Here is a 17,598-nt window from a genome sequence, read left to right on the forward strand (position 1 = left end):
TACTTAATCCCAATGTGCAACATTGTCACACTGATGAAGCTTTTCATTGTAAAATGTAATTAGGAGGGAGACATGTAATTTTATTTTCTTGCTATTGTCTCAGTATGTAGTTATTATTTTATTACACTCAAATTATTACAGTCAGATTTGGTAACTACCTTTTTTCCATCTTGAAAAAAGTATAATAGGAATTTTTATAATGAAAACGTGATTTTTGTTTTCATATTTTGGGATAACTACTGGAAGAAATTGATTATTTTTGTATTTATTTATTTTTATTTACATTGTGTCAGATCTCTGAATGGTAATAGTCCATTTTACAAGTCACTTAGTCTTATCACTTAAGTAGGCATTATACATGCTTGTATAATACGCATATTTTGTAATCCTCACTGAACAATTTAAAAGGTATTCGTTTTTTTTCAAAGTGTATAATATAGTTAGTATTATTTTAAAATGTGTCTGTATCGAAAACGTAGTAAAAAGTAGTTTCGGCTCTGCCCTTATCTAGTTACTGAAGAAGTCTCTGATCTGTTGGGCCCGTCTTTGCTTTAAACGAGTTGGACCAATCTGAATGCAGCGACAATGCAATTTCTGACCGTGTTAGATCATGATTGAACTACATTCTCAGGTGTTTATCAGTAATGGCTACTCCTTGATGTGACACTTTCAACTTAAATCAGTTGCTGTTCACGACAAGTTGCCATCTGTGCATGTTGGCATGGGGGTATAGAAAATACTCTATAGCATAGCTTTAACGATCCTCTCCATTTTTCCCTTTTTTTAGCCAGAAAAAACAGACAATCTTTTTAGTGTGCTAGATTTAGCGCTGAATTTTTGCAATCTCTATTAATGTGAATACAAATAATAACAAGAAACACAAAGTAGCTGCTGTTGCCTCTGTGAAGCGTGAGGAGAGAAAGGCTAATTACTTCTGAAATAATAGTACTACCATTATTGCTCCTATAGAGAGAGCAGTTTACTAATGCACCCTCCTGTGTAAAATGCAGCACACCTTTGTTTTGAATGTTGTGGTTCGTACATTAGTTAACTATTTTATTTTCGGTTTCACAAAAGGTTGAGAAGGAAAACCAAGCTTGGCAAAAACAGAATTAGTAAATTAGTGATGAATCACCCTCATGCATGAGTCATACACTGATAACAACCTAATTGTATTCATTATCAATACAAAAGGAAGATGCAGAAAAGTAGTGCATGGACAAAAGACAGCGCATTGTCAGTAATTTAGAGACTCCTCCAAAATTTCACAAATCCAGTTTCAGAGGCGCTGACACCCCTGTAGGCATGACTCTCCTGAGCTCTGACAAACAAGAAAAAATAGTCCTTTACACTTTCATAATGAAAACATTTCATAAGCAAATAGAAAAGCAGAGCTGTTCTCTCCTCTGTGTACAGTAGCCTTCAGTGGAAATTCAGACATGTTTAGCATACATGTTACATTAAGCTAACAGCAGACATTTGCATTTTAGGATGCTGAAAGCATTTCGTGCTTCTCCACTATTGATATGATATGCTGAAACAATCCTGTGCTGATGGAGATGATTAATGACCACAGTGTAGCTCACTGCCTCATATCATTTATTGTTCATTTACTCACGTAAAATATATGTTTGCTCATAAATAATAACTATAAGTGCAATCTTTTCTTTTTTCAGCAATGCAATTCTGACTCATGTCTAATAATAGAAAATAATACAAGCCGAGTTAAAAAAAATGTCAAACCTGACAATGCACGCGTCATGTACACTATAAAACAGGGATGGGTAATTAATTTTCCCTAAGAGGCTGCATGGAAAACTGGGACTGTTGTGGAGGACCCTGTGCATGTGCATGGCCTTCCACAACAGTCCCTGTTATAAAACATGGACTTAGTTATTATGATGTCATTGGTTAGTGAAGTACCGTAATAAAGCTTCATTGAGGTTTTGAAACAGGAGACATTGAGTAAAGGGTGTATCTGGGACACTGCACGTTGATTGGCTAACAACTTGTCAATCACAAGTCATTAGCCAATGAGCACACCCTCCTTTCTGACACTAAATGACCAAAGCTTTATTCAAAATGACTGGAAAAGAGTCACTGAACTGGCAACCACTGAAGAGAATAATTAGTAACTGCTGCTTTGGCTTTACTTCTCAGATTTCCAAATGTGCTTATCACTGGTCTATACAGTGATTATCCCAGATAGTTTGTAAGATGTAGACTAATATAAAAGTTGATGCAGCATTTAGGTGAGATCTTGCTATAAGTAGCTATAAGTAATCTTTTCATTGCAACATTGCAAGAGGTATGAATCAACATTTAGAAACAAAAAGTTCTTTCTTATCTTCTGGTAAAATGCCTACAACATGTCTGTAACAGAATTTAAATTATCTGTCAGTGTGGTCCTTTCCAAAGAAAACCTCTGAACAGGAGTGACTGTCAGTGACTGTAATTAACTCTCATTAAGGTACAAACTTCTTCGACGGTCTGCAGACTGCAGGAGGCCATATGATGCGACACTAAAGTAGCTCCTGCACACTTCAATAAATCGTGCTGTGTAACACAAAGTGGAAAGCACAAAGTTTGAACTATCAATCAACTTTAGAAATCAACTCAAAGCACAGCAGAGCTCAACTAATGCTGAAGCTGACAAAACAAATCTTACACTGATGAAAACTGAGCCCGAAAAGCTCCCAAGACAAGTTCAAAAGTAACTCGTCAAAAATGTCCACCGACAGCCGGATATAGGAGTTCACAACATGCCCTTACCCTGGTGCCACTGAATCTTATGTGTTGAAGCCCTAAGATGCTTTTTCATGTGTTTAGATTTTGATTATTTTTTGACCATTATAGGAGGAAGATGAGAAGTCGTTCATCGTTTACAGTTTCTCATTGTTACTGAGCAAACTCAATACAGTTGTGTGTCAGCTCTGTGTTTTCGTCTTTCATGGTACTTTAAATATCAGAAAGTACAGAATTTTCCCAGGAAATCAACACCTGATGGAAACAATAGTTAAGTAGTGTTCCTCTAACTACTGGTGGTACAATAGCTACATGGCTATTTATGACTTTTTTCATATAACTCCATCCATAAACCATCCATCTAGTCATCCATCCCTGCTTGTCTAAAGTATGATCACGTTAGCACCATGCTAACCAGATATTTTATGTTGTCCAGTTCTTCCTGGCAGATCCCAATGGGCCAGAAACCTCCGGGCTCACTTTGGGGTCTCCCCCCAGTGGGGCCAACCCAGAAAACCTCCAAGAGGAAGTGCCCATGATCCAGATCAAAAGCATAAACCTCCTCAGCTTACTCCTTTTGATGACTGTGAGCACCTCACTATATGTCCAAAGTGGTGCTTATACTTGCAGATACAGACAGCTGTACACAGCATGGATGTATGTACTATTGTAGGGTCTACCTTACAATATAAAGCACCTTGAGGTGATTGATGTTGTGATTTGGCGCTGTATAAATAAATTGAATTGAATTGAATGAGTATTTATTTGCTTTGCAGCTCTTTGAAATCTGCTTGAACTCCACCTGAAGGGTGCATGCGTTATTGGCGAAGTGTAAGCTAATATCTCATTGTCAAATCCACATGGTCACAAAAACTTGGGATGTATCTATGGGCATTATCTGCCTCACTGTGATACTAAAACTTACGTCATTTGCACCCAAGTGGACCTTGAGATGCCTCAAAGGCTGAAACCAGCAGCTCTACAAAGGAAACTCATTTCAGCTTCTACATCCATCATCCAGAAACCTCCCACCCAACACAGAGCAAGCATCCACTGCTCTCCTGCAGTGGACCATAGCCCCAGAGTTGGAGGTGCTGACTCTCACCCCAAAGTGGAAACTAACTGGAGTTCCTGCATATCACAAACAGGATTGGGGACAAGCGGCAACAGTGACAAATTCCAGTACCCACAAAATGGACTGCACCTTTATTTTCTACTCTACTGGAGCCCTCACAGTTATTTTTTTACAACTTCCCCATTCCTAAGCACTTTTCTATTTAACATTCCCACTGTTCACCTATCACATATCCAAGGATACTTTGGCATGCAGACTGGAGCAGCCAGAGATCAAGTGACAAACCTTATGATTAGTAGATGACCTGCTCTACCTCCTGAGCAGAAGCCAGAACCAAAATAGTTTTTGACATTGTGTCAAGGACTGAGACACAGATCTGATGGCCCTAAACTTCTGCAGAATCCCCCAAAGGACCAGGTCATGAGCTTCATCCAAGTTCACATTGTTCCTTCTTTCACACAGACATAACTACAAACGTAACAGCAGAGTGAAATCAAAGCTGAAGTTACGCAGCAAGAGCAGAGCCAATTACAAAGGTCATTTCAACAGAGATGAGTTTGAAAAGGTATTGTAAGAAAGGAAGATGTGAGTCAGATAGCTGGATAATCACAGCTTTGGCTTTCATTAAGCTGCTTTTGTAGAATGTACGTATTCACAGGATCTATATAAGATTTGATAGTTTTAATGAAAGGATTACGTCACCCTCAAGGACGACTGTGAGGTGCAAGAGAGTTAAAGAAGTCACCAGTTCTCACAAACAACCGGTGAGTCATTTCATGTGTTGAAACATTTCAGTCTTTAATTTATATGTATGGGTTTGAGATCATTTTGTCTGCAAACTGTGAGAGCTCCAACAGCTTTTCTGCAACAGTTTAAAACTTAAATCTTACGCCTGTACGAGTGCTTCCGCGACTCTGAGCAGATCAGCAAGAGCTTTAAAAGCAGAGCACGTCACTGGTAAGCGGGTACGTTAGGTCAGTCAGTTAATGTTTACACTGATGAAGCCTTGCGCTGACATATCCACACTGCGGTGCTCCATGAATCATGAAATAGATTATTAGACCTCGTCTCCTTTTATTGCGGGTCTGAGAAAACCACAAGAATGCCTCAGGACAGACTGTATGTGCAGTAGGGAACACTGCTGACCCATCAAAGCTCGTGTAAAAGCGTGATCGGCTTAGAGTGTAAAAAAAATCTGTTTCTGTAATTCTTGAAATGCAGAGAGTGGTCATTGTTAATCTCTTTTTATTCTTTCTCATCACAACTTCTTCTGCTTGCTCGTGTTATCTCTTCCTTTGTGTGTTTGCAAACGTTAAATTGTGACCTAGAGGGATTTGCATTTTGAGAAGTATTCATATATAGTATTGCAGTGCGACTATGTTATAGAGGCAACATTTTACATCCCTTTGCTAATTACTTGTGACTTTTTTATAGGGAGTATATTTTTGTTCCTTTATGTGTTATTAAGTTTTATGCTCTAATGCCACTTTATCCTGAATGCTTGAATGAACAGTTTCATAAAAACAAAGATCTCTCGATAAACGTCTGTAAAACAAACATTTTATGCAGAAAAAGAACGATTTGTTAAATTTCTTTGAGATCTTAACTCACATTCCCTTTCAAAGATTTAGAGAAATCCTGTACCATACCAACTCTATTTACACAGTGCTTTAAAAGCAAAGTGCTGTAAATAAAAACGAATAAATCCATTTCAACGATGAAGAATAAAAACAACAATAATAAAATAAAAGCAGAAACAAACCACAATAAAACAACAGAAACAAGTAAGACCATTGTCACATGCTGGGTCAAAAGTCAGAGAGTGCAAGTGTGTTTTAAGACTAGTTTTTAAAAAAGGAGAATGTAGGTGACTGTCTAATGTGCAAAGACAATTGATTCCATAACCTAGGCGCACCAATAAAGAATGCTCAGTCCCACCTGAGCTTCAACTTAGATTGCTGTATATGTAGTAGCAACTGGTCACATGACCTGAGAGTGCAGGGGTAAGGCGGCTCCAAGCCCTGAAAACGACAGGCCCAAAGCTAACGGGTGATGTCAGGGTACTCTATACTTGTGACGAATGTTTTTTTCTTTTCTTTGTGTACAGAATTAACAAATGAGATATTATGATTACAGATGCAGTATGTGTAGGCGAGCTAGTGTTTGCATGCAAACCTGAAAAAGGAAGTCCAGTGAAGAACAAGCAAACTCAATACTGACCAGGCTGTGTGGTGACAAATGTGCAAGCCTGTTGTTTTAAAGGAAACAGACAAAAAACAAAAAAACACACCTTGCTGGCGCCTGGCAGTAGGTGCAACTTGACGTAGGGATCTGACAGCCCATTGTGGTCCATTGGCTTGAGCCCCTGTGAAAGAAAAGAAGAATCATGGTAATAAAAATGACATTTAGCACTTCCTTGTTTTGGACACTACTCCTGTTTTTGACAGTCAAATTTCCACCGGTGAAGATTTCCCAAAAATTAGGGATCTTTAAAGGAGCTCAGGGCATTGCAGCATTAAATTATATTAAACTGGAATTATTTTACACCTCTTTTTGGAGGGGATACTTTTTGAAAATTCTGAAATTTTTGGGATGTTTCCTGCAGCAACATTATAAATTTGAATTATCGGAACCCTGCCGCATTTTAATTATATCACAGTCAGTACCACATTAAATCCATTTGCTTACTTTATGTCTACTGATGAGTGAAAGCAGGAACAGAGCTAGGATCCCTTTTACCAAGCAGTAAATCAGCAACAGAATGACTCAAATCTTATTCATACTACACTGTTTTGCAGTCTTACTGTCCCCTGAGTCATATGGTGTCATTTTGCCTATTCTTCTGCATTACCGCCACATACTGTGCCGGAGTAGATCAATGTGTCAAAAAGACCAATGAAGTGTAAATAGGCTGCACTGAAAATTCATACAACCGTTTGTCTGAAGGAACATTTTAAATAGTTTCAGTCTAATAGTCTCAGAAAAGTTTGAAGAGCTCTTTTGATGGAAAGTGTAAAATTCACCATACTCAGTGAGACAACAAGCTACAATCCAGCAACTAATGCAGTTACTTCAATTGTTTTTATTTAGGTGCTCAAAGTTGCTCATTCATGCTGTCAAAGCTGTTGGAACATTACTGCAGTGTAAATGAAACACGGGGGGAAAGAGCCAACTAAGGGGCCGTCTGTGAATACTCTGAAAGGTGCTTTTTATGGAGGTGATCCAAAAGATTATGATTTGCTCTCTGGAAGAAAAATGATATCCAATAATCCAGTAAAAGGGAAATCTCCGAATATGTTGCTAAACTAGCATGTAAATATGCAAAATCACAAAAATGTAAAAGCTGCATGCTCTGAGGATGAGAATAGACCATGAAGACCATTAACATGTCTTACTGAAACCTGGAAATCTGCAAAAAATCTTCTGCATGCTGCTTCTTACACTTTTAATCATTGCATAAAATCTGTAGTGCCTGAGAGATCCAGCGCAGTGCCACATCAGCTGGAAGGTTGCTGAGGAATGCTGAAGGGAACTTACTAAAAAAAGAAATGTTTTATTTCTTTGAAGAGCAAATCAATGAGGCTTAGAGAGAGCAGGAGATGTAAAGGCCACTCATTCAATGACCAAAGCAGGACAACACCGCACCATGTGGGTGCCCGCTTCATGAAGTGAAAGGACCTAAAGTGTTTCCTGAATCAAATGCGGTACGAACACAAAGAAGTTGTTAAAACCTCAAGCAAGTCGTCTTTGACCTCCTCTGGAGACGGAACTGTTCACACTGCCGACTCCTCCTGAGATAAAAGTTTAAACTGAAGTCCTTGAAGTAGCTGAGCAGCAGTTTGGATATTTTATTTTAACATCAGCATAAATCGTATTCACGTTATTAGGTTTCATTAAAATCTGACCAGTACACTCAGAGAAATAGCAATTCTTGTGAGAAGAAGGGTGGATTCAGCCTAAATAATGCTGGATTCCATATTATTTTCATTTTTTCAGGTTCCTCTTCTCGAGCAAACTCTCACTATTTGCAGTTTTCAATTCTAATTTTCCACAAACTTTGGTGGACAGATCAGTGGGTTGATCTATGGGCCTTTTGAAAACATGCACACAATAAGCCTGCACGAATCCTGCACGACACAATCCACGAGATGATTAAAGTTTGGTTGCTGCGTTGTTTTGAGGCCTGAGGAAGTACCCCCAAGGATATTATACATCAGATTTTCAGTCTGAGTGACTATCCTCATGACTAAACTGACCTTTATGTGTAAAAGGAATGGAAATCCCTTTAAAATTGAACTCTGGATTTAGTTCATAAAGTTCAGATTTAGAACTGATCAAAATCGAAGCAGTGGAGAAGATGTCCTGGTAACATTTTTTAAAAAAAATGTATTCTTTTGCCTTAAGCTAAAAAAAAAAAACACATCACAATTTTAATCCATAACAGAAAAACAAGAAAATATCAGGACTGAACTTTGATTAAATAAATATCAGCAAAACGTGCTTGTTTTCCACTCATTAAGCTTTAAGTTTTACTTTATTTTTTCCAAGACAAAATGGATTAAAGCAGCAAACATCACACTTAGTGCCTGAAAGCAATCCCCCTCTAAGAGACAAGTACAGTCTAATAATGATTGCTACTTTGACATTACAGTTTGAATCTGCAAGGCTATTATCTCTTACTGAAAAATAAGAAAATAGGAAGTCCAAGGTAATTTTTTTTAGTTTTTTGAGGTGCTCTTTCTTCTACATTTTAATGAGTAGCTCATAGGAAGGCGTATAAGCTTGATATCAGCAGTTCTGTCTGCGGTTTTCATCAGTAACTAAACTCTTTTGCCGTAAATTGTCCTTCCTGTAGTCGTTTAGTAATCACGCAGGAAGAAAATAAGGAGGAGTCTCTTACAAAAGTTAATCGTCTGAAATTTCTACTCATGTGAAATTATCTGTGACTCTTCAAAGAAACAATTTCACCTGTGTGATTGCCGAACACCGGTTTATTTTAAAAAGTGTAATATTCAGTATATTACAGCTTGTTCCTGAACCATCTGAAAATGTGCTTTTTATTCCCCAGTTCTTCTGAATATCAGCTGCTTATAATGACTTCAAAGTATACATTTCACACAAAAAAGTCTCTATATTAATGAAGTCATTAATATACAAGAATTATTGTTTAACGTGTTGTTTCTGTCGTAACCAATATGGTGAAGGGTTTGCACCAAAAATAAGATTAATGACAGATTAGAGGATGCATATGTACATGTCAAAGACTGCTGAAAAGCCAGTGGAGGAAACGGAGAGGTCCGCAGCATCACTTCCTTTTCACTCGACCAGATGAGTCATGAGCTCGCATCTTCATTTGGAGAGAAAAGTATCCGACATGCAACAACAGCTCACTGGATTTATAACCAATGATGCTAATTACCAAGACCCATGGCTTTATTCATATTAAAAATAGGAGGCCTGGCTCTAGTGAAGGCAGTCCATGACTGTTAGTGTTCAAATGTGTTTCTTCTTTTTGTATCCAGGCATGCTGTTACTGCATTGACGGTGTGTTTGGAATCATTGTCATGCTGAAAAATAAAGCTGCTGCTAATCAGATGCTTTCCAGATGGATCAAAATCTGATGTTACTTTTCCGAGTTCATAATTTCATGAGTGTTAAGAAGATCCACAACACCACAGATTGATAACTAGCCCCAAACTATGACAGTGCCTCCACCGTGTTTTACAGATGGATTCAGACACCCACTGTAGCCTCTTTCTCCTGATCTCCTCTGTACATACTGATGACTTACATCAAAACATTCAAAGTTGATTAATCTCTGCATCAGACCTGTTTACACTGATTTTTCAGTCCAGTTCTTGTGAAGTTTGGCATAACTGTTACTTGTACACAGCATCAAACACGCTAATTTCATAGCACTGACTCACTTTTCAAGCTAGCCCCAAGTGGCTGCTAAAGGAATTGCAGTTGCTTAATTTTAAAGCCTGTGGAGATTGCTGCTTGGTTTGATATAATGCCACATTCAAAGGCTGGTTACTCAAGTTTTTATTTAATGTTGCTCTTGGTGCATAAATGATAGAAAATAATTAAATGTAAGGTCATAAATAAATGTGTATTTTTCGGACCATAAGGAGCACCGGATTATAAGGCACACTAAGCAAAACAAAACACAATCAGTTAAGTCAAATTTTACAAATTTGAATGACTAACCTCGTATTGTGGATGGATTACCTCAGTTGTTCTCCTGACTGAAGTTTGGTCCATTTACAGCATCCTGCCATGCGATTGCATTGGTCCCTAACCATCGGGAACCCTCACGTTAACTTTTATCGAGTAGAAAAAAGTTAGCGTTCATCCTCCAGCTTCACTGTGTTTATGTTATGCTAATATAGCTGTGTCGCTAGCGGTCACGTAGCCCATCATTATGTACCCGCTAGCCCAACTTCAGTAACCCTACAAACGTCATTGCTGTTTAGTTTTCTGTCTTCATTTATGTTGGAAGTGATAGCAGAGCTGTACGTTTGAATTTTTTCAGAAATCTCTCAGTCAGAACATGCTATATCAAGTTAGCGGAAACTAGCGAGCTAACTTCCTGCTAACTTAACTCAGTTAAATTTAAGGCATTCTGTTTTCATCGATGCCTAGATGATAAACTTAATTGTTACACCTGGTAAAGCAGCAATACTGATCGTTTTATTAAAGATTATAGAATTTAGGCTTTTTTGAACAGTGATGCTGCAGTGTTCGTTTGACTTTGGGACCTGAAGAAGACGGAGTTTTGGACCCAGATTACTCCGCGAGGCTCCTGACTACGGTAGCCATTTTTGAGCACTGTTTACCACATAAATCGGTTCGAGGTCAGTGAGCACAACCAGAATTCATACATAAGGCGCACTGTCGATTTTTGAGAAAATTAAAGGATTTTAAGTGCGCCTTATAGTGCGGAAAACAGAGAACATGTGAAGTGAAACAGATAATAATGATCTCCAGTTTGTCTTTGCCCTGGACGTGCTTCTGAATCCCACACAAACACTCACAGTAAAGAAAGCCAGCCCAAATAATAAACCATCTTGAGTAATAAAGGACAATAAGGCTTAAAAACCCCACGGCCTAAGGATCACGCAATACAAAGTTTTTATTTCTCATCTGAGTAACAATAAAGATCCCCTATCACAGAGAACAGCCATCACGCAAAGGAAAGAATACTTTATTATGAGCCTAGCACCATTATTTTAATCGCTTCCCGTCTGTGTTTTTTCTTTAATGGACCAAAAATGGAAAAATAAAACAAATACGATGTCTATTCTCCCACAATTATCAGGCTTAATAGAGGCACTCGGCACCAAGCCCAGCACTCAGCAGGAATTACTGGCAGCAAAATGACACACTCAACTGTGTCTCTAATAAGGCAACACTGCTGCTTTAGATCCTGCCTGTCACAGAATAGAACCATAGTGACACTAATTTCTTTAGCTGACTCTCATAAACATGTCCACATTTTGATGTGCCGGACACACTTAGTTCTCTGACATCTGAAGAACGGACGCTGAACGCCCAGACGGAATAGATTTCATTGTCTGCTGTTATAATGTAATCAGTTTAAGGGGAAAGATAAGAAGATAAGAGATAAGATAGAACTTTATTAATCCCTCGGGTGGGTTCCTCTGGGAAATTCGACTTCCAAAAAGCACAGCAACGACCGAAGTTACAGTTACAAAGACGAAGGAGACGAGTGCTGCTTCCTTCAGGTCTTTCTCCTTTCATTACACAGACATAGATACGTCTACATAACAATTCAACATTTAATTTGTTTACGCTCCGATTGGATAAGACTTCTCTGCCTTTTGAGGATTTTGTCGTCGCTCTCGTGGTTTATTTGCTGTGACCATACTACAAAAACCGAAATGTCGCTGACAAGGTTGCTCACGTAATATGGTATTAAACTCCACTTTGTGTGGACTAGATAAATATAACTAATCCAATGTGTCAGGTTTTTACTATTATTTTTATCCTTCACTTACATTAGGAGTATTTTTATGATGGCGAAGCTCTGTATGCATAAAGGTGTCTTTAAGTGGTTGATGAGACTATAAAATTTGTTATTTAAATGCAGTTTATTTACCATTTACGTCTCACACACCGTATGCCTGACAATATGAGTAACAGGCATAGAGACATTTCTTTAAAAAGCAAATCATCAAAAACACAGTGACAGCACAGAAAACACTAACGGATCAGTCACACTGACTAAAAATAGGCCCGTTACTACAAAAAAATTAGCGGTTGCTCGGTGACTGTGATTGGCTAGTTGTTTGCTCTGCCTCTTGGAGCAAAGGTCAATTTTATGAGGCTATCACTGTATCTAGTGGATATTCAACCCAAGATTTCTGCTTCCATACACTCAATTACACTAGAGTAAAAATAGGACAGCAAAAAAAAAAAAAGCCCTGTTGCCTGGCGACTGCATTTAATTAATCAAGGTGACCAACAGGTCACCCAGAAGTTGAACGTGCAACATCCTCAACATCTGGGTGACAGCTTTTGATCTCAAAAGATTTCACAGGTTGTTCGGTGGAAGGAAAACTGTGTCCAAACAGTTCTGGGACAACTCGGGCTGACTGCAAACATTCTCAGACAGACTGCAGAAGGTCTGCAAATAATCGCCTAATTTATAAGCCCTGAAATGCCAACAATCAGTCTCAGTCAGCCTGTGTAGTCTGCGTTTCTTTGCAGTGGGGGACTCTACTCAACTGGTTGCCAACTAAGAAAGTAAATAAATAAATAAAAGCATAGTTGTCGAGCACTTATGTCGTTTTGAAATTAAATTGCTGTCGCTGTTTGAGGAGAAATTCACGAGTTTCTGTTCTGGATGGGTCTGATTTTTGTGTACCTGGATGGCAATAGAGTTGTAAGCGTTAATCATCATATTGTCACAGACAGATTGCATGTAAGTGCCAACTTAAACCCCCAAAAAGACTAAGAGCAGACTGATTGCCGTCTTTAAAGCAACCACTGCAAAGGAAATGAGAATCATTGCATATAGTTGCAATAACTGCGATGTCCCAATCTCCAATCGCTATTTTCCATAGTGTGACTATAATGTAAGGTCACAAAGATGATACAAGAACAAGACAGAGGCTAGGCAATGACCTGACAGAGAGTATTTCTCCTCATGAAAACACTCTGGTAGATGCTAAATTTAATCGACATTGCTTTAAAATGAGCCTCCACAGCAAGAGGGTCTCATTTTGTTGAATCCCTTTTGCCTCATCTTGTCCCCTTCATATCGCGTCCTCTCCTCCTTCAATTACATCTTAGGGTGGAAGGACTAAAATGCAAGGAGAGGAGAGAGGAGTTGAGGAGAGGAATCCAGTATGTGCAGTTTGAGAAGGGGCAAAGAGTGAAGGAGAAAGTGCAGAGTAAATGCACAGCAGGGGGAGGGATATAAAAGCACAGGTGAACTCAGTCAACACAATAATGAGGCTGGGAAAGGATCAAGGAGGTAAGTGAAGAACACAGAAATCCACACGAGGAACTAATCTTCAAAATGAAGCTGGAAGTATAATGAAAGAAGAACCATAACTCAGTGTTTTCACACATGTGATGTTTAGTCGGTTTAAATCCAGCTCAAGGTTTGGTTTCCTTTGTGCAGATGTGAATGCGATAATCTGAGATCCCTTTGGAGGTGGTGGCCTCAGTGTGGTTCCAAACAAACTCCTGAGTGGTTCATTTGTGGCGAGAATGGGATTCAAACTCAATCGGAGACAACTAACATGTGTACGGTGATGAGGCAGAGTGCCGAACGCACACCTTCTTCCTGCTTTCACTCCTGTTAATCTTTCATCAGTCACAGCTGCCCTGTAAGCAGACTGAACACTCATGTGATCTGAAGTGATGTCTGTGTGAAAATAAACCAAAACTGCTGGGAAAACTCATCTGATTTGGACCAGAAAGAACTATAGAAAGGAAAATACTCTAATTTTGACCAAATGTTACTTTCTGCATTTATGTGCAGTTATGTCTTGATGCATTCTCAATCATCCAGGAAAGTAAATCTCCAAAAAATTGATTCTGTTCATCTGGACGTAGCGTTTTGTGGGAGAAACGTTTCGTCACTCATCCGAGTGACTTCTTCAGTCTCAGCTGACTGCAGGTTCCCCCAATCTTATAAATGACTAATGCATAATGACTGAAACCAGCCCACTGAAGGGACAATCGGCTGGGAGGTCAGTTCCTTAATCTTTAATTATGCAAATTCTCATGACCATTGATCAACAACCACTGACCAAAACCCACTGATCAGTGGCCATGAGTACCATTCACAGAGAGTTGGGGAATGGCTGCAATCACAGCATTGTAAGATGGCGAAAGATGTACCCTTAGCCCCCTCCTCGATTCAGAGATGGTCTTTCCCTTTTTACGTAAATGGCCTCCTTAACTCCGCGCTCAAACCAGCGTTCCTCCCTGTCCAGGATGTGTACATCCTCATCATTTAAAGAGTGTCCACTGGCCTGTAGGTGTAAATAGACTGCAGAGTCCTGGCCTGACGAGGTAGCTCTTCTGTGTTGTGCCATCTGCTTCGCCAGAGGTTGTTTGGTTTCCCCGATGTATAAATCCTGCCAATCCTCCTGGCACTTAACAGCGTACACTATGTTACTCTGTTTGTGTCGGGGGACCCGATCCTTGGTGAGGCCCAATTTTTGGCGCAGCGTGTTTTGGGCTTTAAAAGCCACAGAGACCCGGTGTTTAGAAAAAATGCATCTCAACTGCTCCGATACTCCTGACACATACGGGATCACTACAGGTTTTCGCTTGGGCAGCAGTATGTGCAGTTATATCAGTTTGCTGCATTAACGCAATTGCAGTGTAAATCCAGATTTTTTGTGACAACATGTAAAAGTCCCATTCAGATCACCTGAAATATACCAGAATACTTATTATACAGTGGGGTGTCGCCATACACCTTGTTAGGGAACCTTTTATTTACCCTAAGAAGTACAAAAAACAATAAAGGAGCTTCTTGGATAGGCAAGGCAAGGCAAGGCAAGTTTATTTGTATAGCACAATTCAACAACAAGGTGATTCAAAGTGCTTTACAGAGACATTAGAAACAAGAACAAATAAAAAGCATGATTTAAAATTGATTAAAACAAGCAAATAAACTAACTAACTAATTAACAAACAAACAAACAAACAACAGTATATAAAATCAAAACAGATAAAATCAGAACAGTAGATAAAATCAGTAGTTAAATGTAAGTTTTGAAATTTAAGCTTAAAGTGTGGATTTGGTGCTTTATTCAAATGCAGCTGAGAACAGGTGAGTCTTCAACCTGGATTTAAATAAACTGAGTGTTTCAGCTGATCTGAGGCTTTCTGGGAGTTTGTTCCAGATATAAGGAGCATAAAAGCTGAATGCAGCTTCTCCGTGTCTGGTTCTGACTCTGGGAACTGATAAAAGACCGGATCCAGATGACCTGAGGGATCTGGATGGTTCATACTGGGTCAGGAGGTCATTGATGTATTTTGGTCCTAAACCATTCAGAGCTTTATAGGCCAGCATCAGAACTTTAAAGTCTATCCTCTGACGGACAGGCAGCCAGTGTAAAGACCTCAGAGCTGGACTGATGTGGTCCACTTTTTTGGTCTTAGTGAGGACTCGAGTAGCAGAGTTCTGAATGAGCTGTAGTTGTCTGACTGATTTTTTAGGTAGACCTGTAAAGATGCTGTTACAGTAATCAAGCCTACTAAAGATGAATGCATGGACTAGTTTTTCCAGGTCCTGTTGAGACATCAGATCTTTTATCCTTGATATATTCTTGAGGTGATAGTAAGCTGACTTTGTTATTGTCTTAATGTGTTTTTCTAAGTTTAGGTCTGCATCCATCACTACACCCAAATTTCTCGCCTGGTTTGTGGTTTTTAGATGTATAGATTGAAGTTCTCTGGTGACCTGTAATCGTTTTTCTTTGGCGCCAAAGACTATTACCTCAGTTTTGTTTTTGTTTAGCTGGAGAAAATTGTGGCACAACCAGTCATTGATTTCCTCAATGCATTTACCAAGAGCCTGTACAGGGCCTCGGTCTCCTGGTGACATTGTGATATATATTTGTGTGTCATCTGCATAGCTGTGATAGTTTATTTTGTTGTTGTTTATAATCTGTGCCAGTGGGAGCATGTAGATGTTAAACAGAAGGGGTCCCAAGATGGAACCTTGGGGAACTCCACATGTGATACTTGTCTGCTCAGATGTGAAGTTACCTATTGATACAAAGTATTTCCTGTTTTCTACGTATGTTTTGAACCAGTTTAGTACAGTTCCTGAAAGACCTGTCCAGTTCTCCAGTCGTTTGAGTAATATGTTGTGGTCAACTGTATCAAATGCTGCACTGAGATCCAGTAAAAACTAGGACTGACATTTTTCCACTGTCTGTATTCAGACATATGTCATTAAACACTTTGGTCAGAGCGGTTTCAGTGCTGTGGTTCTGTCTAAAACCTGACTGGAAGGCATCGTAGCAATTATTCTGTTTTAAGAAGTAACTGAGCTGTTGAGAAACTGCTTTTTCAATGATCTTACTTAAAAACGGGAGATTTGAGATCGGCCTGTAGTTGTTCATTTGTGTCTTGTCAAGATTGTCCTTTTTCAGTATAGGTTTGATTACAGCAGTTTTTAGTGATTCTGGAAACACACCTGATAATAAAGAAAAGTTGACGATCTGTAACAGGTCTGACTCTAAAGTCTTTGAGACCTTTTTGAAAAAACTTGTTGGCAGGACATCTAAACAGCAGGAGGAGGAGTTCAGTTGACCTAAGATGTCCTCCAGGTCTTTGCTGTTAATAGGTTGAAACTGTTTCATGGTGTTTAAACAGTTTTTTGGTGGACACAGTACATATCCTGGATCTGCTGTTGATGTACCAATTGCTTGTCTAATTTTTTGGATTTTTTCAGTGAAGAATTTGGCAAAGTCATTGCAGGCCATGGTCGAATGAAGTTCAGCTGCCACTGACACAGGGGGGTTTGTTAGCCTGTCAACTGTAGAAAATAAGACCCGAGCATTATGGCTGTTTTTAGTGATGATGTCAGAGAAGTAGGACCTCCTTGCATTCCTCAGTTGTAAATTATAATTGTGAAGTTTCTCTTTATAAATGTCATAATGAACCTGGAGGTTTGTTTTTCTCCATCTGCGCTCAGCTTTCCTACACTCTCTTTTTTCATTTTTCACCAGTGTGGAGTTTCTCCATGGAGACTTTTTCCTTCCAGAGATAACCTTCACCTTAATGGGAGCAATAGTGTCCATTACATTTAACATGTTAGCATTGAAGCTATTGACGAGCTCATTGACTGACCCTCTGGACAGGTCAGGTGTTAATGGGAAGACCTGGTTAAAGATCTCACTACTGTGTTCAGTTATACACCGTTTTGTGATCACTGTTGTTGATATATTTGTGTGGGCTGAGATTTTACTTTCAAAGAAAACACAGTAATGATCAGACAGGCCCACATCAGACACAGTAACCTTTGAAATGCTCAGGCCTTTGGAGATCAGTAGGTCAAGAGTGTGTCCTCTATTATGTGTGGCCTCTGTTACATGCTGAGTCAGCCCAAAGTTGCCCAGAGTGTTACTCAGGTCTTTAGTCCCTTTGTCCTGAGGGTTGTCCACATGAATGTTAAAATCCCCAGCAATAATTACACAGTCAAAATCAACACAGATCACAGACAGCAGTTCACTGAGGTCATTAAAAAAGTCTGTGCAGTATTTGGGAGGCCTGTAAAC

At 39.2% G+C, this 17,598-nt stretch overlaps 1 protein-coding gene across 2 annotated transcripts in view; it reads right to left on the reverse strand.

Annotated features, from left to right (window-relative positions):
• Positions 1 to 17,598, reverse strand: part of doc2b (double C2-like domains, beta) — a 216,244-nt gene that overhangs the window by 63,099 nt on the left and 135,547 nt on the right. For both annotated transcript variants that reach the window (XM_086309486.1, XM_086309485.1), the window contains one exon: positions 6,111 to 6,185. In XM_086309486.1, the coding sequence (XP_086165612.1) occupies positions 6,111 to 6,185 (75 nt within the window). The remainder of the gene's footprint in view (positions 1 to 6,110; positions 6,186 to 17,598) is intronic.

This window comes from Aulonocara sp. 'chitande type north' Nkhata Bay, linkage group LG10 (genome assembly GCF_057382095.1).
Source record: "Aulonocara sp. 'chitande type north' Nkhata Bay isolate Kocher_YH1m ecotype deep benthic linkage group LG10, A_spYH_male_GT1.1, whole genome shotgun sequence".
NCBI lineage: Eukaryota > Metazoa > Chordata > Actinopteri > Cichliformes > Cichlidae > Aulonocara > Aulonocara sp. 'chitande type north' Nkhata Bay.